General features: G+C 40.2%; 2 protein-coding genes across 2 annotated transcripts in view; one reads left to right on the top strand and one right to left on the bottom strand.

Annotated features, from left to right (window-relative positions):
• The window catches only part of LOC147646281 (uncharacterized), a 274,673-nt gene that overhangs the window by 39,965 nt on the left and 209,200 nt on the right, over positions 1 to 25,508 (top strand). The gene's annotated exons all lie outside the window — the stretch shown is intronic.
• Positions 1 to 25,508, bottom strand: part of LOC147646283 (uncharacterized) — a 232,039-nt gene that overhangs the window by 22,228 nt on the left and 184,303 nt on the right. Inside the window, exon 4 of the mRNA XM_086873663.1 lies at positions 895 to 1,488. Coding sequence (XP_086729789.1) covers positions 895 to 1,488 — 594 coding nt within the window. The remainder of the gene's footprint in view (positions 1 to 894; positions 1,489 to 25,508) is intronic.

The raw sequence follows: 25,508 nt of genomic DNA, 5'->3' as shown, positions 1-25,508 counted from the left end.
AAATAACATTTGGTACAATTCCAATTTCCTTCCTTGTGACTTTTAAATCGGTTTCCAGATGTAAGGTCTGTGATCTTCCTGAACCCGTTTATCAGTTTCTCTTTTCACATTATAAGCACAGCTGACCAAACATACAATGACAAGTAATTTTTTACCTAAGTTCAAGATTCATTAACTCAAATCCTGCTTCTCACTTAAATCATTAACTCTAACTAGTTCCAGCAAGGCCTATCTCTAGCCATAATCTCTAATTTTTCTCTAATTCTTAATTGTTTAAAATTAGTGACTCCAAAAGAGGTTTCAGAGGGTCCTGCGTGGGCTGGGAGAGACTGGGAGGGTCCTTGGAAAGGCTTGGGATGTCTGTGAGAGGTTTTGGGGGTCCTGACCCCGGCAGTTGCCCCAGGGATGCGTGAAATGCCACCCGCAGCAAGATGCTGACGGGGACCGGGGGCTCCACGTTGGCCTTCATCTTCCTGGCACTGGGGCTCAGCTTCTGCCTGTGCAGGAAGGTGAGGTGGGGTCACGGGGGTCGTGTCCTCCCCTCCACAGAGTGTGTGTGCTCCCCTCTGGGCCCCCAAGCCCGGTGTCACCCCCTTTTCTCTGCCCACACAGCTCCTGAGGCAAAAAGTTCTTGAAGATTCAAAGTCAACAATTCCCACTGTCATTCTGTATCCTGTTGGATTTTCATTCCCCTGCTTTCATCCAGGTGCCCATAGGGAGCCAGGAAGATGTGGAGCCTCCCAGCCAGGTGTCTTCCCAACACGCATCACCAGGACCACGGATCACCAGGGCTCTGCCCAACGGGGGTCACTGGGGATCATCCAACGCCCATCCTCCCATGGGGGATGGAGCTGGAGCAGCGCACAAAGCTCTTCCCGCACTCGGGGCACTCGCAGGGCTTCCCTTACTGGTGACTCCATTGGTGTCAAGGTTGAGCTGGTGGAGAAAGCTCTTCCCACACTGGGGACACTCGTAGGGCCTCTCCCCAGTGTGGATGCGCCGGTGAACGGTGAGGTGGCCATTGTACTGGAAGCTCTTCCCGCAGTCGGGGCAGCGGAAGGGCCTCTCGTCTGTGTGAATCCGCTCATGTTTGAGAACATCAGAGCTGCGCTGAAACCTCTTCCCACACTCGGGACACTCGAAGGGCCTCTCCCCAGTGTGGATGAGCTGGTGTGCCCTCAGGTAGGAGCTCCACCCAAAGCTCTTCCCACATTCCAAGCAGGTGTAGGGCCGTTCCCCTGTGTGGATCACCTGGTGTGTCATCAGGTCAGAGATACTTCTGAAGCTCTGCCCACATTTCCCACACTCATATGGCCGTTCCCCAGTGTGGATCACCTGGTGTTTCATCAGGTAAGATGTGTTGGTGAAGCTCTTCCCGCATTTCCCACACTCGTAGGGCTTTTCCCCAGTGTGAATCACCTGGTGCTGGATCAGTTGGGAGCTCCACCTGAAACCCTTCCCACATTCCAAGCACTTGTGGGGCTTTTCCTCCTGCTCTGAGCTCCGGCTGGATCTCTGGCCGTGTTCCTGGCACTGGGGGGATCTTTCCTCCTCGGAGCTCCCTGGACTGGATTTGCAGACCCTCCTTGTGCGGCATCTCTGGGGCTTTTTCTTCTCTTCCATCTCAACATAGTTTGGTGTTGAAAGACCCCCGAGCTGTTCACCAGTCTTAACAGAAGTAATTGTGAATGCCATTTATTTCTATTATTAACACACCTTTTATAGGGTTCTACAGGGTCTGCGGGCAGAGCAAGTTACTATTGGCAAACACACACAGGTTTACATTCTTATCCTTGTACACAAGGATATTGTTTTGCTTTACTCTCTCTTCTGCAGGCAAGTTTCAAGGATTTCAGCCCTTAATATCACGACTTATTTCAAAGACTGGTTTGTGCAGACAGGCCTTTACTAATATATAAAATATAGCAACAATTCCCCCTTTCTCTTTTTGCACAAACCAGGCTTTGGATGTGACTCATTCTATACTCTTATGAAGACAAGATAACACACAACTTAGACTTTCATCCCCATTAACATTATAAGTAAAGTCTGTCTCCCTTCTAGCACAAGAGACCTCAACCATCCGGTGATGCCGCAGCTGGAGAACCAACTTCCAGTGGGGTCACTATCTTCTTTCAGGGCATGTAACCCATCCTGTAGCTGTTGTAGTTGCCCATGGATGGAAACGGAATGATCAGTAAGATTCAGACAGCACATGCCTTCAAACTCCCCACAACCATGTCCTTGTGCTAAGAGCAAAAAGTCAATTGTGGCTCGATTTTGTAATACTGCATGACATACACTACTCACATCGGCTGAAAGCTCACTTAACATTGTGGATGTTAAGTTCAATTTTTTCTTAGTCTAACAAGTGAGCCTTTTTAGAGTTGCTAAGCTTTAATTCATTCAGGCTTCACTTTGACTGACTGATGTTTTTTATTTTATCAACTACATTCAGCAATTGGTGTAAGCTTGGATGGAAACAAAGTAAGTTTCCCAAAATAACAGAGTTTTCTATGTGGATTAGCAGGAATCTCATTCTATGCTCTATCTCCACAGATTAGGAATATGGAACTAATTAATCGCTTTGGTAATTGTTCTGTGAGATTGCACCACTAATAAAGGCTTTACTTTCAATGGTAGTAACGAGATCAGCTACAGGGTTGTCTGCAGCCCAGTGCTGCATTACTTTGTTAGAATGACGTTTTGTCGGGGGTTCAAACATTATCCATCCACCTGAGGTATTGGTGGAACCTAACAAATCTAATTCTTTTGGGGGGCCCTATGGTAACATTGAGAACTTTGGTAATTTTTGCTTGCCAGCAGGCTTCAAGTTGTCTTAATGTGAAGCCAACAGTGAAATTGCACTCTTGCAACATTGCAAATTGATTCAGTCAAGTCTCATTTCTAACTAAACCTTTAAATGCTGGAGGATCCCATTCAGGGATTCCTATGAGACAGGTGTGAAAAGGATCTTCAGGTGTGGCTAGGCTCAGACACATTGACCTTTGGCCAGTTCAGTGTGCCAGAGTGACCCATATGTTCTGTCACTTTTGGATGTTAGTTAGCAGACAGTTGGTCAGGACTATACACAACACAATTACCATAAGCAGTTTGTTCCATGTAAATGACACCATACTTGCAAACTCACAGCTAAACTTTAATGTTAAATGAACTTTCAAAGATGCTTACACTACCTCTTGAAGGGGGGAAATGCTTATACTTTATACTAATATAACAATTACTACACAGGCTAAACTCTTAATCTTAAACTATTATCTAACTACTTTTACCACACATGCTCTGGTATATATGTAGTCTAAGTGTGGAAGCAATTTGCTGAAAGGGTAAACACACAACTACAATTTGCTTTATATACAGTTAGATGGAGTCTCTACACTTTTCTTAGATCTTCTACAGAATTTCCTTCACAAACAGATCATGATTTAACACAATTCAGTCTTGGAACGTTCACTGCTCCCTTGATGTCAGCTGGCAGCTGATCAGTGACTGAGGGCTTTGATGTTCAGGTTGTTCTTCACATCCTTCTAAATCTTAAAACAAAGGATAACTGAAAAATTGGTAGAGACACAACATCATAATAACAACATAAAATTTCTGTTGGCAACTGTCTGTGTAGTGCTCAGACACAACTGTGTCCTGACAGCTCCACTTCTGATCCATGTCTGGAGTACCAAGGCTGTGTGGTGACTTCTCTGTTCACTGGATCTCGTGTGTTCAGAGGCAGACAGTCTGGTCAGATGGACAGGTGACCTTTTTGAACCTGTCAACAAAACACAGACACTTCTTCCTTTGAAGTTAATGAATTACACTAATCAAAATGCTTTTAGGATATCAATTTTCCCTGTTTTCTTAAAAAAAAAAAAAATGAGATGTACTTCTGTTATAAACATCAACATAAACACAAACCCATATATACAAGGATTAAGAACCTATAGCAGTTAAAAAATCAATTAAATCATAAACATTATTAATAACATATGTAATATAAAACTACTATTAATTACTAAAACACTGCACCAGCATCCCATAGTTAGCAAACCAACAGAAACAAAAAATCATCAGTGAAGGATTGGATAACCACCTCCGGAAATGATTCTCCAAGCCCACTTCAAAATTGATCCAGCTGTCATATTAATAGGGTCAAATTGCTGAGTCAAAAAGTGACTCAAATACTGATTTGGTACAGAAAACATCTGGATCTGCTGGCAAACATTCTGTCCAGGTAAAGTCAAGGCTTGGCCAGGGCCTGGCTTTAAACTGGAAAGATGCCTCTTAACTCATTTCTAAAACAAGGTTCTCAATAGCAGCAGCTAGGAGATGCTTACAGCACAGCAAACTGTTAAAATGCATTTGTACAAAGCAAATGATCAGAAGCCTCAGGTACCAGACCAATTAAACCATGCAGCAAAATGCATTTGTACAAAGCAAATGATCAGAAGCCTCAGGTTCCAGACCAATTAAACCATGCAGCAGTTGGTTTAATCTGAAGCCTCTCCCATGGCAGCTGATTCTCAGCAATGGTACATCTTCTTAAAATTCTGGAAACACTGAAAAATAAGAAAACTATGGCAAACAAAAACTGCAGAGATTGCAACAACCAATAGAACTCCTGATGAAGTCAAGGGTGTCACAGACTGCATTCCCTTCTATCCACAAGCAGGTGTTCATCAGTGTTCTGTCACAGCTTTCTCAGTTGTGGCTATCTTCATCTCTCTAGGAAAATAACTATACTTTGCAGTTTAGACAAGTGTCTCCAATAAAACATAAACAATTTAAATTAAACAATATTTAAACCTAACAATAATGATTTATGACAAAAGGAAGTAACAAACTTAACCTTAAAAGAATATCTAAGTTATAAAACTTAACTTAAAAACATTCAAGCCTAAATATAATAAAACTTGACTATTCTTAATTCTATTAACATTTAATCTATATTAAATAAAAACATAACTTAATCTTATTCTGTTACTACAAAGAGGCAACTAAAGGTTTGATATACACCTTTTAAACACAATATAACAGTAACATAGATTCACTATAAAGATTATAAAAACATAACAAATCCATCACAATACTATGTCATCTAGCTTTGAGAATAACTCACAATAACTGTAAATGGTACTAAAAATACTTATTCATAATAGGAATTTGCCTTGCTTAAATTGGTTAGGATTTTAAAGTGCAGTTTTTCTAGAGAAAAACCACAACACAGGATTTGGCAAGTTGCCATTCAGCTTTTGTAGCACTTTTCAGAAACATTAAGTCTAATTCTTAAACTAAAATCCAAAATCCAAATTGGTATATATGCAGTTATATGTGTTTTATATAACAAAAGGACTCACATTGAAATTACCTTATTAAAATTGTGGAAAAAACAAGCAAATGGGTAATATATACTTTAACTTAACTTTGTCTTGTACAGTAAAGTTCTCTTAACTAATTATTTTTTTTTTAAACCACAAATCTCTTTTGTAGATAACATTAACTGGAAGGTTTTCTTAGAAGCTGTAAATCATACCATATTTTAACCTTAGGTTCTAAAACTAATTATTGCAAGGTAACTTCTGTTAATATTCACCTTAAACACCTTTTTTTTTTGAAAAGGGGCCTTTTTAAACTTTCAAAGAAACACAATAATTTCTCCAGTAAAACTCTAAAAAACTGCAACTGCATAAATTCATTATTACTTAAAACACAAAATTAACTCTAAAAGGGTATATAAAAACATTTTAAAAAACCCATGAATCATGACTTTTTAACAAGCTGGGTACTATCCCGGTGCTTTTTCTTAGAGAGGGAGCGGGGGGGTGGACTGCCCGCCCTGCTGCTGCTCTCTGCTGCTGTTATCTTTCTTCACATTCTCCACATACCCTTGCAGAAAAAAAAAACCCGAAAAAACATCTCACAAAGTTAAGTTTAACACATACAGTTGTTTCTCTCAATCTCTCTTGTTCACTGAGAGAGGAAAAAAGGGGCATAATTTTTACAAAAGCAAGCGATGTTACACGAAAATCTCTCATGGCCAGGTGGTAACAACGGTAACCATTCCAGCTTATCAACTTCTAATTACAGTGATGAAGTTTGAATTAGATACCATATAGTTTGTGACTTTTTGGCTATTTTGTCTCTTTCTGAAGCTGTCTGAGCCACCTGTTTCTGCTCAGCTGTTTCTGTAATTGTTCAGTGTGGCCTTGGAACTTTTTCTGCACTGCTTCTGCCCCAGGGGTGCCCCCGCTCTCTGCGCACACCTCAGTGCTCCCCCATGTCCCCCTGGTTTGGGTGGAAACCAATCTAAATTTGGATTCTTTTCTTCCAGGGTAGCAAAGTTGGAACTTAAATAAGATTGTAATGTTAAGAGTGACTCCAAAAGTGAAGCAAATAGTTCAGGATATATCACATCCTGCCGTAACTGAACAGATTCTGTTCGTTGTTTCAGCGTTGCTGTGGAATTTCTTTCTCATTATTTCCTTCTCTCTGACTCTCCCTCCCTCTTTCCATGGGCAGCACAGATAGGAGTGTTTGCCCAGCAGTGGGAGGCAAAGGAATGAGCATACCCATAAGCAAGAAGTCCAGGGAGCTCCTTGCGCAAATCAAAACCCTTAAGCTGTGGCTTTTCTAAAAAGCAGGTAAATAAATCATGTGCTGCTTGCCTTTCCATCTTACCGTCAGCGCTGTTGCAGCCCTACAAGGTTTGGCAGCACGTTACGGCCAGGACTCTCCTCTGAGGTCGCCTGGAGCGCGGCACCGTTGCTTTTCGCCGTCCTTGCTGCGGAGGACCCGTCCCCTGTCACCGACTCCCGTGGCCTTCGCTTTTTAATGTCCCAAAGGTCCCAAAGGTCCCAAGGGTCCCATTTGTTCGGGCGCCATTTGATGAGTTCGGCGGGAGACAAGCAGCACTCAATATGAATGATCAGCAAGTCTCATTTATTGGCAACTCCAAACTCCCTATATAACATCAATAATTAGGCTCCTACATAGTGCAAAAGCAAGCTCATTATTGGATATTTCATTTAAGGACAACTCCACCTAGTTCCACCTTCTTGTGGTCGGTCATCTGTGCTGAATCCACATTCTTCTGATCACAGTGTCCTGTTCTCAGTTCACAGTTATCAGTAAGGTCTTTCTGACATTGCAACATCTCATACCAACTACACTCCACTGTTGTTTAATTCTTTCTCAGCTAATTGCTGCATGGGAACATGACCTTTGTTAGCTAGCCACTCTTCCACACTGTTGAGCTTCGGGAGCCTCCCGGGAAGCACCAGCCATGAAGATTCCAGTGGGTTCAGCTGCTACCTGCAGGGGTACTGGGTGTGGCCCGTTGTGACTCAGCGGTGCTAAGAGACCCCTGTGACATCAGAGAGCCCCACCACGACTCAGGGTGTGTAAGCGGCGCAGAACCCTGAGGTGCCCAGTCCCGTGAGAGCCACTCTTGCAGAAGGAAGCAGCTCCCGGGATCCATTCGCGCTTCAGGATCTCAGAGATGGAGGAGAACAAGGCAAAACCCAAATGCTCCCAGCCACCCAGCCCCCTGCCCAGCTGGAGGCAAGACCAGGCCCTCAGCGGGCACTTGGTGGGGGCAGTGGGTGGCTCAGCCTGGCCACAGTCAGGCACTGAGGAGAAGGAGGGGCTCTTGGTCATCACGGAAGAGAAGAACCCTGACGTGGATGACGAGCCTTCCCAGTGGGGAGACCTTCGGGCCCAAGAGCCTCGCCTCTACGGAGCAGGGAGTCACCAAGAGTTGCAGCAGGGGAAGGTGGCTGTGAGAGTGCCCTGGGGAGATGTGGCACAGCAACACCTCTACCAGTGGCAACAAAGGGTGACAGTCAAGGAGCTGCCCCAAGGGGAGAAGGAGGTGAGTGACCTAAAGCTGTCCCAGCAAGGGGAAGGAAGTGCGAACAGCCAGGAGAAGCAGACACATTCTCCTGCCCCCAGTGAGGAGATGCCACCAGCAGGGGTACAGAGCTCAGGCCCTGCCCCTCACAGCACCTGCTGCTCCCCCAGCCTGCCGGGAGCCCAGAGCCCCAGTGAGCAGCAGGCTGTCGCTGAGGGGAGGTCACTCCTAGCAGAGGAAGGGAGTGAGGAGGGGACCCCAGCTGAGTATGATGAAGACTGGGAACAATACACCCAGAGTGAGTCTTCCCAGGAGTGCCAAGCAGAGCCAGAGCTGTCCCAGGAAGAGGTCAGCAGCTGCCAGGACTGGTACGACTCGGAAGAGTGCAGCGAACTGGGCCATGGAGACTTCCTGGACGGGGACTCCAGCAGCCTAGACGATTCCACCGAGGAAGACAACAGCAGCACACAGGACAGCTATGAATATGTGAGCATCCTCAGCTTTGGGATCACCCCCCTGCCACAGGAGGAGGACAGCTTGGACAAAGTCAGCATCCTCGAGCTGTGTGAAGCAGAAAGCAGGGCCCAAAGCCTGGCAGCTCTTGCGGCAGACGGGCTGCCAGTGCCTGTCCCTCGGGAGGCCTGGCTTGAGGTCCAGGCACCGGAGTCACTCCGTGCCTCACTTTCCTCCCTGCACGGCCAAGCCTCCATGGCCCAGCAGGGGCCTGAGGCAGGGCCTCAGAGCCTGGGGCCTGCCCTGCACAGCCTCGAGGTCCCCGAGGCCCTCAGGCAGCAGCTGTCTCCCTCCAGCAAACGGCCCGGCTTCCTCAGGCGGGCACGGCGGGCGCTGCGGGCGCTGTTCCGCTGGCCCTGCTGGGCACCACAGCCACAGGAGTAGCGCCGGTGCCAGGCTTACAGATGGCAGCTGGCCCAGGGCCCCAGGGAGCCACACCTTGCCCTGGACATGGCCCTGCAGCCTCAGCTGCCATGGCTACTGTGGACTGTGCCAGGGGCATCTCCCCAACACCCAGAGTCACCGCTGTGGCCAACCCCAAACAGCAGCCATGGGGCACATTGGTGCCAGGGCGCTCAGCAGTGAATCCCAGAGTCATCAAGGTGGGAAGAGACCCCGACAGTCACCCAGTGCCACTGGCCTCCTGGCAGCACCGCCATCACCGCAAAACCACATCCCCAAGGGCCACAACTCTTCGACACTCCAGAGACAGCCACTCCACCACCTCCCCGGGCAACTTCTTCTAATGCCTCACGCCTCTGTCAGAGAAAAACTGCTTCTGATATTGAGTCTGAACTTCCCCTGGTGGCATCACGGGACATTTCCTCTCATGAAAGGATCCCACGCCAGTCCTTTGGGATTATATCCATGAAGAATGGGCACAGACCAGAGGTGCTGCTCCACTGACGTGACTGCAGAACTTTGGCTCGTACCATTCTTCCAAAAAAATCAACGTTGAGTTTAGGAAATAGTAGTAGTTAGGAATAAGAATAGGAATAGGAATAAGAAGATGAATAGGAATAAGAAGATGAAGATAGTCATTAATATAAGACGAATAGGAATTACAGTAAGCATAACAAGTGAATAAGATTAATTAGAATAAGAAGAATAAGATGAAGAAGAAATAGTAGTAGTAAATAGGAATAAAAATTAGGAATAAGAAGAATAAGAGTAAGACGAAGAAGAAAAAATAGTAGTAGCAATTAAGAAGGGAAAGAAGAAGAAGAAGAAGAAGGGAAAGAAGAAGACGATTTAGATGAAGAAATAGTAAATAGGAAGAAGAAGAAGAAGATCATCAAATTAAAATACACATCTGGGATCCCAGAATGCAGGGAAGGACTATAAAAAGCACCTACTTCCACCTGATCGTCTTCTGAGCACTCTCTGCCTCTGAGACCTCCTCCCTATTTCTATGTCCCTGGCACCCATTTCTTTCTCAATAAAACCCACGTTCAATAAAATCTGCTTGTTGTCCTCCTATGGTCTCATTTGCACCTTCACTGGGGCAGAGGCACCTCTCCTGCATGGCATCCTAACCCTGGGTGGAACCATGGGCAGGGTCCCTTCCAGTCATGAACACTCCAGGATTCTGTCAGGACTCCCTTCCCTTCTTCCCTCTGCTTCCAGCTGGAGAATGTGCAGCAAAGCAACCTTTGCTGTCTGCTCTGGGAGCCCACCCAGCTGCTGGACCCTGCCCAGCTCCCTTGGGAGGCACAGCAGGAGCAGCACCCTGGCAGCCTCGGGAATTGCCCTCTGGGGTCCATGGCACACACTGCAATGGGCTGGCATTCCAGCTTCCAGCAAGGAAAAGATGTTCCTGCCCTTCAAGGCAAAGTTCTCAAAGGGCAGAGACCCAAGTGGAGCAAGATCTTACAATGACATTCCACTGCCAGCCTCCATAACTTCATCCAGGGCTGCTTTACCTCCTGGATTGGGGAAAAACAAAAATCAGGAGAGGGTCTTTGGCTGGGAACTGCCACAGGAAAAGAGGGACACTGGGAGGGAAAAAGAGCAGACAAAGGAAGGCAGGAGAGAAAGGAGGACACAAATGGCAACCAGCTGAGAAGGTGCCACTCTGAAAACCAAACCGGAACTTACGGAAAAAGAATGGGGCAGAAATGAAGGATTCTGAAACTTTATTTACTATGCTTCTCTGGGCAACCTGTGCCAGGACCTCACCACCCTCACAGGGAAGATTTTCTACATTAAACATGAATTTCCTCTCTTTCACTCTGAGCCACACAAACTCGTTTGTGGTAATTCTCATAAACTGCTCAGCTCTTTGTTCCAGTGCACCCAGCAAGCAACAGGCAGGACAGTTCCACCAGCATGGAAACCCAACTCACAGCTGAGGGACTCAGAAAATCTAAACACCAGCAGAACACCAAAAGGGCACATTTATCATTTTTGCTACAATACACAGCACTGAAAGTGATAGCTAATGACAGCCTCCTAGTCACCCCAATCCTTTCTCCATTTTAAACTTTCTCTGAAATAACCAAAATAACTCTTCAAATTCCTTCATCTTTATCAATCACAGATCTTTTCAGAGCAGACTCAGGAAGAGAGCACATTAGCATGTTGTTATTCAGACATGGCTTGTTGTCCGTCTTCCCCTGCTAAATGACAGCAGTAGATACTGGGAATAACCAGGTATCCTGAGGAATTTTTCCTGCAGCAAGTTATTTTCCTATCATGGTCCATCTGTAATTTTATGACTTATTAAAAGACCAATATAAATACAGGACAGTGCCTTGCAATTACTCCCCCATATATTTATAAACCTCAAAGTCTTCCAGGTGCTAAAAACAGGAAAAACCCTGTGTCACTCTTTCAGGAGATTAACGTAGTTAGGGACTGGACACATCCTCTGTAGGACTAACTAGAAAAACAGCTGAAGCTCCAGCAGATCCTTAATAAACTTTTCAGGAATAAAATTGTGTTATTTCAGTGTGCTGATTTTTTATTCATCTAGTTATAATCTTTTTATTTCTTTTCTCTTTCTGACTTTTCAAAAGCTGATGTTGCACAAAAAAGTGAGCTGTGGAAACCTGAAGCAAGCTGGGCAATTAGGGCTCAACTGCTCCATCTGCTTCACAGAGAATTTTTATTTGACCCCAGGAATGCTGGTTACTCAAGCAGACTAAACAATTTTGATTCATTTCAGCATGTGAGGACTGGGGTGTGCAGCTTCAGGCCAGGCTGGCAGGGTTGAACAGGAATTCCCAAACAGCACTGGAGTCATGGTCCCCTCAGCATACCCTGCTCCACCCAGCCCCAGCCTGCTGGGAATCAGGCTCAGACGTAAAAGCATGAATTCTGAATATCTCAGGATTGCTGTGTCGCTGCCCGCTCGGCCCTTCACGCCCCGGCTAGCTTGTGCCAAGCGTCAGCGGCAGGAGTGGGGAACCAGGTGAGCACTGTGTGGCTCGACCTGGAACCTCTAGAGCTCCTTTGGGCTCGGGCTCTATAGTGTGCAGGGCGACACGAGGTGCAGTAAAGGGAGAGAGAGTGCTCGGAGTCCTCCAATTTCCCAGGAACAAGTTTATTCCAGCAGGCGCAGGGAGAAGGCGATGAGGGACAGGGCTGGGATCTCGAGGAGAAAGTCCGAGCCAAGACCCTGGGCACCTCTGTGCGCCAGGTTTTAAAGCCCGTGGGCGGCTCATACAACAACCAATAATATGGCAGCAGGGGAGGTGTCGTGGGAAGGGGTTACAATACACAAATCCAACGGTAGGGACTTGGGGAAGGGAGGATAGCTATACAACCAATAGGGCATCGAGTAAGGGGTGATGAACAGGGAAAGAATCAGAAATAAAGGTGTGATGTACATAGACTGATACGGCTTGGGGGTAGGACCAAAGTGATGGATGGGGAACAATCTGGAAAGAGGGGAGAGGTTTACAATGACAGGCAACTGGGAACAACTATATCGGGGAAGTGGGGGAGTAACTGGGACAAACCAACTCTAAACTCAACGGAGGTAAACAAACATACTTAATGAAAATAAACTAACAGGCGGAAACAAATCTCCTCCAATATCCACACAATTTCAGAAATATCCTTCCAAATTCTTAACGTCTCATCAATATCCCACAACATTCCGAAAAAATCCCACAAAATTGCAGAAAAATGCCACAAAATGGCAGAAAACTCCCACAAAATTCCCTAAAACTTCTCAAAACTCTACCAAATTCCAGAAACATCCCACAAAATCTCCTCCAATTTCCACACAATTCCAGAAATATCCTTCAAAATTCTTCAAGTCTCATCAATATCCCACAACATTCCAGAAAAATCCCACCACATTCAGAAAAAATCCCACAAAATTGCAGCCAAATCCCACAAAATTGCAGAAAAGTCACAAAAAAATCCTTAAATCTTCCCAAAACCATATCAAATATTTGAAATATCCCACAAAATCTTTACCAAGTTCCACAGAATCTAAGATAATTGACTCAAAATTCTTCTTGTCTCCTCAATATCTCTCAAAATTCCACAAAACCCCCACATAATTCCAGAAACAGCCCACAAAATTAAAGGAAAACCCCATAAAATGGCAGAAAACTCCCACCAAATTCCCTACACCTTCTCAAAACCCTACCAGATTCCAGAAACATCCCACAAAATCTCCACAAATTTCCACACAATCTAAGAAAAATCCACAAAATTCTTCAAGTCTCCTCAGAATCCCACAAAATTCCACAAAAATTCCATAAAATTCTTAAAAATGTCAACAAATTCCAGAAACATCCCAAAAAATCCCCTCCAATTTCCACACAATTCCAGAAATATCCTTCAAAATTCTTCAAGTCTCATCAATATCCCTCAAAATTCCACAAAACCCCCATGTAATTCCAGAAATATCCCACAAAATTTAAGGAACAATCCAACAAAAGGGCAATAAACTTCCACAAAATTCCCTAAATCGTCTCTATACACGAACAAATTCAAGGAACAATCCCACAAAATCTCCACAAATTTCCACACAATCTAAGAAAAATCCAAAAAAATTCTTCAAGTCTCCTCATAATTCCACAAAATTCCACAAAAATTCCACAAAATTCTTAAAAATGTCACCAAATTCCAGAAACATCCCACAAAATCTCCTCCAATTTCCACACAATTCCAGAAATATCCTTCAAAATTCTTCAAGTCTCATCAATATCCCACATAATTCCATAAAAATCCCACAACATTCAGAAAAAATCCCACAAAATTGAAGCCAAATCCCACAAAATTGCAGAAAAGTCACAAAAAAATCCTTACATCTTCTCAAAACCATATCAAATATTTGAAATATCCCTCAAAATCTTTACCAAGTTCCAAGGATCTAAGATAATTGACTCAAAATTCTTCTTGTCTCCTCAATATCTCTCAAAATTCCACAAAACCCATACGTAATTCCAGAAATATCCCACAAAATTTAAGGAACAATCCCATAAAATGGCAGAAAACTCCCACCAAATTCCCTAAAACTTCTCAAAACTCTACCAAATTCCTGAAACATCCCACAAAATCTCCACAAATTTCCACACAATCTGAGAAGATCCCACAAAATTCTTCAAGTCTCCTCAGAATCGTACAAAATTCCACAAAAATTCCACTAAATTCTTAAAAATGTCACCAAATTCCTGAAACATCCCACAAAATCTCCTCAATATCCCACAAAATTAAAGGAAAATTCCATAAAATGGCAGAAAACTCCCACCAAATTCCCTACACCTTCTCAAAACCCTACCAGATTCCAGAAACATCCCACAAAATCTCCACAAATTTCCACACAATCTAAGAAAATTCCACAAAATTCTTCAAGTCTCCTCAGAATCCCACAAAATTCCACAAAAAATTCCACAAAATTCTTAAAAATGTCACCAAATTCCAGAAACATCCCACAAAATCACCTCCAATTCCCACAAAATTCCAGAAATATCCTTCAAAATTCTTCAAGTCTCATCAACATCCCACAACATTCCAGAAAAATCCCACAACATTCAGAAAAAATCCCACAAAATTGCAGCCAAATCCCACAAAATTGCAGAAAAGTCACAAAAAAATCCTTAAATCTTCTCAAAACCATATCAAATATTTGAAATATCCCACAAAATCTTTACCAAGTTCCACAGAATCTAAGATAATTGACTCAAAATTCTTCTTGTCTCCTCAATATCCCTCAAAATTCCACAAAACTCCCACGTAATTCCAGAAACAGCCCACAAAATTTAAGGAACAATCCCATAAAATGGCAGAAAACTCCAACCAAATTCCCTAAAACTTCTCAAAACCCTACCCAATTCCTGATACATCCCACAAAATCTCCACAATTTTCCACACAATCTAAGAAAAATCCCACAAAATTCTTCAGGTCTCCTCAGAATCCCTCAAAATTCTAAAAAAATTCCACCAAAATTCTACAAAATTCTTAAAAATGTTACCAAATTCCAGAAACATCCCAAAAAATTTCCTCCAATTTCCTCAAAATTCGAGAAATATCCTTCAAAATTCTTCAAGTCTCCTCAATATCCCTCAAAATTCCACAAAACCCCCACGTAATTCCAGAAACAGCCCACAAAATAGATGCAAAAATCCCATAAAATGGCAGAAAACTCCCACAAAATTCCCTAAAACTTCTCAAAACCTTACCAAATCCCAAATACATCTCACGAAATCTCCACAAATTTTCACACAATCTAAGAAAAATCCCACAAAATTCTTCAACTCTCCTCAATACCCCACAAAATTCCACAAAAATTCCACAAAATTCTTAAAAATGTCACCAAATTCCAGAAACATCCCAAAAAATTTCCTCCAATTTCCACACAATTCCAGAAATATCCTTCAAAATTCTTCAAGTCTCATCAATATCCCACAACATTCCAGAAAAATCCCACAACATTCAGAAAAAATCCCACAAAATTGCAGCCAAATCCCACAAAATTGCAGAAAAGTCACAAAAAAATCCTTAAATCTTTTCAAAACCATATCAAATATTTGAAATATCCCACAAAATCTTTACCAAGTTCCACAGAATCTAAGATAATTGACTCAAAATTCTTCCTGTCTCCTCAATATCCCTCAAAATTCCACAAAACCCCCACGTAATTCCAGAAACAGCCCACAAAATTTAAGGAACAATCCCACAAAATGGCAGAAAACTCCCATCAAATTCCCTAAAACTTCTCAAAACCCTACCAAATTCCAGAAACATCTCACGAAATCTCCACAAATTTCCACACAATCTAAGAAAATTCCACAAAATTCTTAAAAATGTCACCAAATTCCAGAAACATCCCAAAAAATCACCTCCAATTCCCACAAAATTCCAGAAATATCCTTCAAAATTCTTCAAGTCTCATCAACATCCCACAACATTCCAGAAAAATCCCACAACATTCAGAAAAAATCCCACAAAATTGCAGCCAAATCCCACAAAATTGCAGAAAAGTCACAAAAAAATCCTTAAATCTTCTCAAAACCATATCAAATATTTGAAATATCCCACAAAATCTTTACCAAGTTCCACAGAATCTAAGATAATTGACTCAAAATTCTTCTTGTCTCCTCAATATCCCTCAAAATTCCACAAAACTCCCACGTAATTCCAGAAACAGCCCACAAAATTTAAGGAACAATCCCATAAAATGGCAGAAAACTCCAACCAAATTCCCTAAAACTTCTCAAAACCCTACCAAATTCCTGATACATCCCACAAAATCTCCACAATTTTCCACACAATCTAAGAAAAATCCCACAAAATTCTTCAGGTCTCCTCAGAATCCCTCAAAATTCTAAAAAAATTCCACCAAAATTCTACAAAATTCTTAAAAATGTTACCAAATTCCAGAAACATCCCAAAAAATTTCCTCCAATTTCCTCAAAATTCGAGAAATATCCTTCAAAATTCTTCAAGTCTCCTCAATATCCCTCAAAATTCCACAAAACCCTCACGTAATTCCAGAAACAGCCCACAAAATAGATGCAAAAATCCCATAAAATGGCAGAAAACTCCCACAAAATTCCCTAAAACTTCTCAAAACCTTACCAAATCCCAGAAACATCTCACGAAATCTCCACAAATTTTCACACAATCTAAGAAAAATCCCACAAAATTCTTCAACTCTCCTCAATACCCCACAAAATTCCACAAAAATTCCACAGAATTCTTAAAAATGTCACCAAATTCCAGAAACATCCCACAAAATCTCCTCCAATTTCCACAAAATTCCAGAAATATCCTTCAAAATTCTTCAAGTCTCATCAATATCCCACAACATTTCAGAAAAATCCCACAACATTCAGAAAAAATCCCACAAAATTGCAGCCAAATCCCACAAAATTGCAGAAAAGTCACAAAAAAATCCTTAAATCTTTTCAAAACCATATCAAATATTTGAAATATCCCACAAAATCTTTACCAAGTTCCACAGAATCTAAGATAATTGACTCAAAATTCTTCCTGTCTCCTCAATATCCCTCAAAATTCCACAAAACCCCCACGTAATTCCAGAAATATCCCACAAAATTTAAGGAACAATCCCACAAAATGGCAGAAAACTCCCATCAAATTCCCTAAAACTTCTCAAAACCCTACCAAATTCCTGATACATCCCACAAAATCTCCACAAATTTCCACACAATCTAAGAAAATTCCACAAAATTCTTAAAAATGTCACCAAATTCCAGAAACATCCCAAAAAATCACCTCCAATTCCCACAAAATTCCACAAATATCCTTCAAAATTCTTCAAGTCTCATCAATATCCCTCAAAATTCCACAAAACCCCCACGTAATTCCAGAAATATTCCACAAAATTTAAGGAACAATCTTATAAAATGGCAGAAAACTCCCACCAAATTCCCTAAAACTTCTCAAAACCCTACCAGATTCCTGAAACATCCCACAAAATCTCCACAAATTTCCACACAATCTGAGAAGATCCCACAAAATTCTTCAAGTCTCCTCAGAATCTTACAAAATTCCACAAAAATTCCACTAAATTCTTAAAAATGTCACCAAATTCCTGAAACATCCCACAAAATCACCTCCAATTCCCACAAAATTCCAGAAATATCCTTCAAAATTCTTCAAGTCTCATCAACATCCCACAACATTCCAGAAAAATCCCACAACATTCAGAAAAAATCCCACAAAATTGCAGCCAAATCCCACAAAATTGCAGAAAAGTCACAAAAAAATCCTTACATCTTCTCAAAACCATATCAAATATTTGAAATATCCCACAAAATCTTTACCAAGTTCCACAGAATCTAAGATAATTGACTCAAAATTCTTCTTGTCTCCTCAATATCCCTCAAAATTCCACAAAACTCCCACGTAATTCCAGAAACAGCCCACAAAATTTAAGGAACAATCCCATAAAATGGCAGAAAACTCCAACCAAATTCCCTAAAACTTCTCAAAACCCTACCAAATTCCTGATACATCCCACAAAATCTCCACAATTTTCCACACAATCTAAGAAAAATCCCACAAAATTCTTCAGGTCTCCTCAGAATCCCTCAAAATTCTAAAAAAATTCCACCAAAATTCTACAAAATTCTTAAAAATGTTACCAAATTCCAGAAACATCCCAAAAAATTTCCTCCAATTTCCTCAAAATTTGAGAAATATCCTTCAAAATTCTTCAAGTCTCCTCAATATCCCTCAAAGTTCCACAAAACCCCCACGTAATTCCAGAAACAGCCCACAAAATAGATGCAAAAATCCCATAAAATGGCAGAAAACTCCCACAAAATTCCCTAAAACTTCTCAAAACCTTACCAAATCCCAAATACATCTCACGAAATCTCCACAAATTTTCACACAATCTAAGAAAAATCCCACAAAATTCTTCAACTCTCCTCAATACCCCACAAAATTCCACAAAAATTCCACAGAATTCTTAAAAATGTCACCAAATTCCAGAAACATCCCACAAAATCTCCTCCAATTTCCACACAATTCCAGAAATATCCTTCAAAATTCTTCAAGTCTCATCAATATCCCACAACATTTCAGAAAAATCCCACAACATTCAGAAAAAATCCCACAAAATTGCAGCCAAATCCCACAAAATTGCAGAAAAGTCACAAAAAAATCCTTAAATCTTTTCAAAACCATATCAAATATTTGAAATATCCCACAAAATCTTTACCAAGTTCCACAGAATCTAAGATAATTGACTCAAAATTCTTCCTGTCTCCTCAATATCCCTCAAAATTCCACAAAACCCCCACGTAATTCCAGAAATATCCCACAAAATTTAAGGAACAATCCCACAAAATGGCAGAAAACTCCCATCAAATTCCCTAAAACTTCTCAAAACCCTACCAAATTCCTGATACATCCCACAAAATCTCCACAAATTTCCACACAATCTAAGAAAATTCCACAAAATTCTTAAAAATGTCACCAAATTCCAGAAACATCCCAAAAAATCACCTCCAATTCCCACAAAATTCCAGAAATATCCTTCAAAATTCTTCAAGTCTCATCAACATCCCACAACATTCCAGAAAAATCCCACAACATTCAGAAAAAATCCCACAAAATTGCAGCCAAATCCCACAAAATTGCAGAAAAGTCACAAAAAAATCCTTAAATCGTCTCAAAACCATATCAAATATTTGAAATATCCCACAAAATCTTTACCAAGTTCCACAGAATCTAAGATAATTGACTCAAAATTCTTCTTGTCTCCTCAATATCCCTCAAAATTCCACAAAACTCCCACGTAATTCCAGAAACAGCCCACAAAATTTAAGGAACAATCCCATAAAATGGCAGAAAACTCCAACCAAATTCCCTAAAACTTCTCAAAACCCTACCAAATTCCTGATACATCCCACAAAATCTCCACAATTTTCCACACAATCTAAGAAAAATCCCACAAAATTCTTCAGGTCTCCTCAGAATCCCTCAAAATTCTAAAAAAATTCCACCAAAATTCTACAAAATTCTTAAAAATGTTACCAAATTCCAGAAACATCCCAAAAAATTTCCTCCAATTTCCTCAAAATTTGAGAAATATCCTTCAAAATTCTTCAAGTCTCCTCAATATCCCTCAAAATTCCACAAAACCCCCACGTAATTCCAGAAACAGCCCACAAAATAGATGCAAAAATCCCATAAAATGGCAGAAAACTCCCACCAAATTCCCTAAAACTTCTCAAAACCTTACCAAATCCCAAATACATCTCACGAAATCTCCACAAATTTCCACACAATCTAAGAAAAATCCCACAAAATTCTTCAACTCTCCTCAATACCCCACAAAATTCCACAAAAATTCCACAAAATTCTTAAAAATGTCACCAAATTCCAGAAACATCCCACAAAATCTCCTCCAATTTCCACACAATTCCAGAAATATCCTTCAAAATTCTTCAAGTCTCATCAATATCCCACAACATTCCAGAAAAATCCCACAACATTCAGAAAAAAATCCCACAAAATTGCAGCCAAATCCCACAAAATTGCAGAAAAGTCACAAAAAAATCCTTAAATCTTCTCAAAACCATATCAAATATTTGAAATATCCCACAAAATCTTTACCAAGTTCCACAGAATCTAAGATAATTGACTCAAAATTCTTCTTGTCTCCTCAATATCTCTCAAAATTCCACAAAACCCCCACGTAATTCCAGAAACAGCCCACAAAATTTAAGGAACAATCCCACAAAATGGCAGAAAACTCCCACCAAATTCCCTAAAACTTCTCAAAACTCTACCAAATTCCTGAAACATCCCACAAAATCTCCACAAATTTCCACACAATCTGAGAAGATCCCACAAAATTCTTCAAGTCTCCTCAGAATCTTACAAAATTCCACAAAAATTCCACTAAATTCTTATAAAATGTCACCAAATTCCTGAAACATCCCACAACATCTCCTCAATATCCCACAAAATTAAAGGAAAACCCCATAAAATGGCAGAAAACTCCCACCAAATTCCCTACACCTTCTCAAATCCTACCAGATTCCAGAAACATCCCACAAAATCTCCACAAATTTCCACACTATCTGAGAAGATCCCACAAAATTCTTCAAGTCTCCAAAGAATCTTACAAAATTCCACAAAAATTCCACTAAATTCTTAAAAATGTCACCAAATTCCTGAAACATCCCACAAAATCTCCTCAATATCCCACAAAATTAAAGGAAAACCCCATAAAATGGCAGAAAACTCCCACCAAATTCCCTACACCTTCTCAAAACCCTACCAGATTCCAGAAACATCCCACAAAATCTCCACAAATTTCCACACAATCTAAGAAAAATCCACAAAATTCTTCAAGTCTCCTCAGAATCCCACAAAATTCCACAAAAATTCCACAAAATTCTTAAAAATGTCACCAAATTCCAGAAACATCCCAAAAAATCACCTCCAATTCCCACAAAATTCCACAAATATCCTTCAAAATTCTTCAAGTCTCATTAATATCCCTCAAAATTCCACAAAACCCCCATGTAACTCCAGAAATATCCCACAAAATTTAAGGAACAATCCCACAAAATGGCAGAAAACTCCCACCAAATTCCCTACACCTTCTCAAAACCCTACCAGATTCCAGAAACATCCCACAAAATCTCCACAAATTTCCACACAATCTAAGAAAATTCCACAAAATTCTTCAAGTCTCCTCAGAATCCCACAAAATTCCACAAAAATTCCACAAAATTCTTAAAAATGTCACCAAATTCCAGAAACATCCCAAAAAATCACCTCCAATTCCCACAAAATTCCACAAATATCCTTCAAAATTCTTCAAGTCTCATCAATATCCCTCAAAATTCCACAAAACCCCCATGTAATTCCAGAAATATTCCACAAAATTTAAGGAACAATCTTATAAAATGGCAGAAAACTCCCACCAAATTCCCTAAAACTTCTCAAAACCCTACCAGATTCCTGAAACATCCCACAAAATCTCCACAAATTTCCACACAATCTGAGAAGATCCCACAAAATTCTTCAAGTCTCCTCAGAATCTTACAAAATTCCACAAAAATTCCACTAAATTCTTAAAAATGTCACCAAATTCCTGAAACATCCCACAAAATCACCTCCAATTCCCACAAAATTCCAGAAATATCCTTCAAAATTCTTCAAGTCTCATCAACATCCCACAACATTCCAGAAAAATCCCACAACATTCAGAAAAAATCCCACAAAATTGCAGCCAAATCCCACAAAATTGCAGAAAAGTCACAAAAAAATCCTTAAATCTTTTCAAAACCATATCAAATATTTGAAATATCCCACAAAATCTTTACCAAGTTCCACAGAATCTAAGATAATTGACTCAAAATTCTTCCTGTCTCCTCAATATCCCTCAAAATTCCACAAAACCCCCACGTAATTCCAGAAACAGCCCACAAAATTTAAGGAACAATCCCACAAAATGGCAGAAAACTCCCATCAAATTCCCTAAAACTTCTCAAAACCCTACCAAATTCCTGATACATCCCACAAAATCTCCACAAATTTCCACACAATCTAAGAAAATTCCACAAAATTCTTAAAAATGTCACCAAATTCCAGAAACATCCCAAAAAATCACCTCCAATTCCCACAAAATTCCAGAAATATCCTTCAAAATTCTTCAAGTCTCATCAACATCCCACAACATTCCAGAAAAATCCCACAACATTCAGAAAAAATCCCACAAAATTGCAGCCAAATCCCACAAAATTGCAGAAAAGTCACAAAAAAATCCTTACATCTTCTCAAAACCATATCAAATATTTGAAATATCCCTCAAAATCTTTACCAAGTTCCACAGAATCTAAGATAATTGACTCAAAATTCTTCTTGTCTCCTCAATATCCCTCAAAATTCCACAAAACCCACACGTAATTCCAGAAACAGCCCACAAAATTTAAGGAACAATCCCACAAAATGGCAGAAAACTCCCACCAAATTCCCTAAAACTTCTCAAAACTCTACCAAATTCCTGAAACATCCCACAAAATCTTTACAAATTTCCACACAATCTGAGAAGATCCCACAAAATTCTTCAAGTCTCCTCAGAATCTTACGAAATTCCACAAAAATTCCACTAAATTCTTAAAAATGTCACCAAATTCCTGAAACATCCCACAAAATCTCCTCAATATCCCACAAAATTAAAGGAAAATTCCATAAAATGGCAGAAAACTCCCTCCAAATTCCCTACACCTTCTCAAAACCCTACCAGATTCCAGAAACATCCCACAAAATCTCCACAAATTTCCACACAATCTAAGAAAATTCCACAAAATTCTTCAAGTCTCCTCAGAATCCCACAAAATTCCACAAAAATTCCACAAAATTCTTAAACTTGTCACCAAATTCCAGAAACATCCCAAAAAATCACCTCCAATTCCCACAAAATTCCACAAATATCCTTCAAAATTCTTCAAGTCTCCTCAATATCCCTCAAAATTCCACAAAACCCCCACGTAATTCCAGAAACAGCCCACAAAATTTAAGGAACAATCCCACAAAATGGCAGAAAACTCCCATCAAATTCCCTAAAACTTCACAAAACAATACCAAATTCCTGAAACATCCCACAAAATCTCCACAAATTTCCACACAATCTAAGAAAATTCCACAAAATTCTTAAAAATGTCACCAAATTCCAGAAACATCCCAAAAAATCACCTCCAATTCCCACAAAATTCCAGAAATATCCTTCAAAATTCTTCAAGTCTCATCAACATCCCACAACATTCCAGAAAAATCCCACAACATTCAGAAAAAATCCCACAAAATTGCAGAAAAGTCACAAAAAAATCCTTAAATCTTCTCAAAACCATATCAAATATTTGAAATATCCCACAAAATCTTTACCAAGTTCCACAGAATCTAAGATAATTGACTCAAAATTCTTCTTGTCTCCTCAATATCCCTCAAAATTCCACAAAACCCCCACGTAATTCCAGAAACAGCCCACAAAATAGATGCAAAAATCCCATAAAATGGCAGAAAACTCCCACAAAATTCCCTAAAACTTCTCAAAACCTTACCAAATTCCAGAAACATCTCACGAAATCTCCACAAATTTCCACACAATCTAAGAAAAATCCCACAAAATTCTTCAACTCTCCTCAATACCCCACAAAATTCCACAAAAATTCCACAGAATTCTTAAACTTGTCACCAAATTCCAGAAACATCCCACAAAATCTCCTCCAATTTCCACACAATTCCAGAAATATCCTTCAAAATTCTTCAAGTCTCATCAATATCCCACAACATTCCAGAAAAATCCCACAACATTCAGAAAAAATCCCACAAAATTGCAGCCAAATCCCACAAAATTGCAGAAAAGGCACAAAAAATCCTTAAATCTTTTCAAAACCATATCAAATATTTGAAATATCCCACAAAATCTTTACCAAGTTCCACAGAATCTAAGATAATTGACTCAAAATTCTTCTTGTCTCCTCAATATCCCTCAAAATTCCACAAAACCCCCACGTAATTCCAGAAACAGCCCACAAAATTTAAGGAGCAATCCCAAAAAATGGCAGAAAACTCCCATCAAATTCCCTAAAACTTCTCAAAACTCTACCAAATTCCTGAAATATCCCACAAAATCTCCACAAATTTCCACACAATCTGAGAAGATCCCACAAAATTCTTCAAGTCTCCTCAGAATCTTACAAAATTCCACAAAAATTCCACTAAATTCTTATAAAATGTTACCAAATTCCTGAAACATCCCACAAAATCTCCTCAATATCCCACAAAATTAAAGGAAAACCCCATAAAATGGCAGAAAACTCCCACCAAATTCCCTACACCTTCTCAAATCCTACCAGATTCCAGAAACATCCCACAAAATCTCCACAAATTTCCACACTATCTGAGAAGATCCCACAAAATTCTTCAAGTCTCCAAAGAATCTTACAAAATTCCACAAAAATTCCACTAAATTCTTAAAAATGTCACCAAATTCCTGAAACATCCCACAAAATCTCCTCAATATCCCACAAAATTAAAGGAAAACCCCATAAAATGGCAGAAAACTCCCACCAAATTCCCTACACCTTCTCAAAACCCTACCAGATTCCAGAAACATCCCACAAAATCTCCACAAATTTCCACACAATCTAAGAAAAATCCACAAAATTCTTCAAGTCTCCTCAGAATCCCACAAAATTCCACAAAAATTCCATAAAATTCTTAAAAATGTCAACAAATTCCAGAAACATCCCAAAAAATCCCCTCCAATTTCCACACAATTCCAGAAATATCCTTCAAAATTCTTCAAGTCTCATCAATATCCCTCAAAATTCCACAAAACCCCCATGTAATTCCAGAAATATCCCACAAAATTTAAGGAACAATCCAACAAAAGGGCAATAAACTTCCACAAAATTCCCTAAATCGTCTCTATACACGAACAAATTCAAGGAACAATCCCACAAAATCTCCACAAATTTCCACACAATCTAAGAAAAATCCAAAAAAATTCTTCAAGTCTCCTCATAATTCCACAAAATTCCACAAAAATTCCACAAAATTCTTAAAAATGTCACCAAATTCCAGAAACATCCCACAAAATCTCCTCCAATTTCCACACAATTCCAGAAATATCCTTCAAAATTCTTCAAGTCTCATCAATATCCCACAACATTCCAGAAAAATCCCACAACATTCAGAAAAAATCCCACAAAATTGCAGCCAAATCCCACAAAATTGCAGAAAAGTCACAAAAAAATCCTTACATCTTCTCAAAACCATATCAAATATTTGAAATATCCCTCAAAATCTTTACCAAGTTCCACACAATCTAAGATAATTGACTCAAAATTCTTCTTGTCTCCTCAATATCCCTCAAAATTCCACAAAACCCACACGTAATTCCAGAAACAGCCCACAAAATTTAAGGAACAATCCCACAAAATGGCAGAAAACTCCCACCAAATTCCCTAAAACTTCTCAAAACTCTACCAAATTCCTGAAACATCCCACAAAATCATTACAAATTTCCACACAATCTGAGAAGATCCCACAAAATTCTTCAAGTCTCCTCAGAATCGTACAAAATTCCACAAAAATTCCACTAAATTCTTAAAAATGTCACCAAATTCCTGAAACATCCCACAAAATCTCCTCAATATCCCACAAAATTAAAGG

This window comes from Cyanistes caeruleus, unplaced genomic scaffold (assembly GCF_971803275.1).
Source record: "Cyanistes caeruleus unplaced genomic scaffold, bCyaCae1.hap1.1 HAP1_SCAFFOLD_103, whole genome shotgun sequence".
Classification (NCBI taxonomy): Eukaryota; Metazoa; Chordata; class Aves; order Passeriformes; family Paridae; genus Cyanistes; species Cyanistes caeruleus.
The sequence above is the reverse complement of the archived record's forward strand: the minus strand, read 5'-3'. Positions and strand labels throughout refer to the sequence as shown.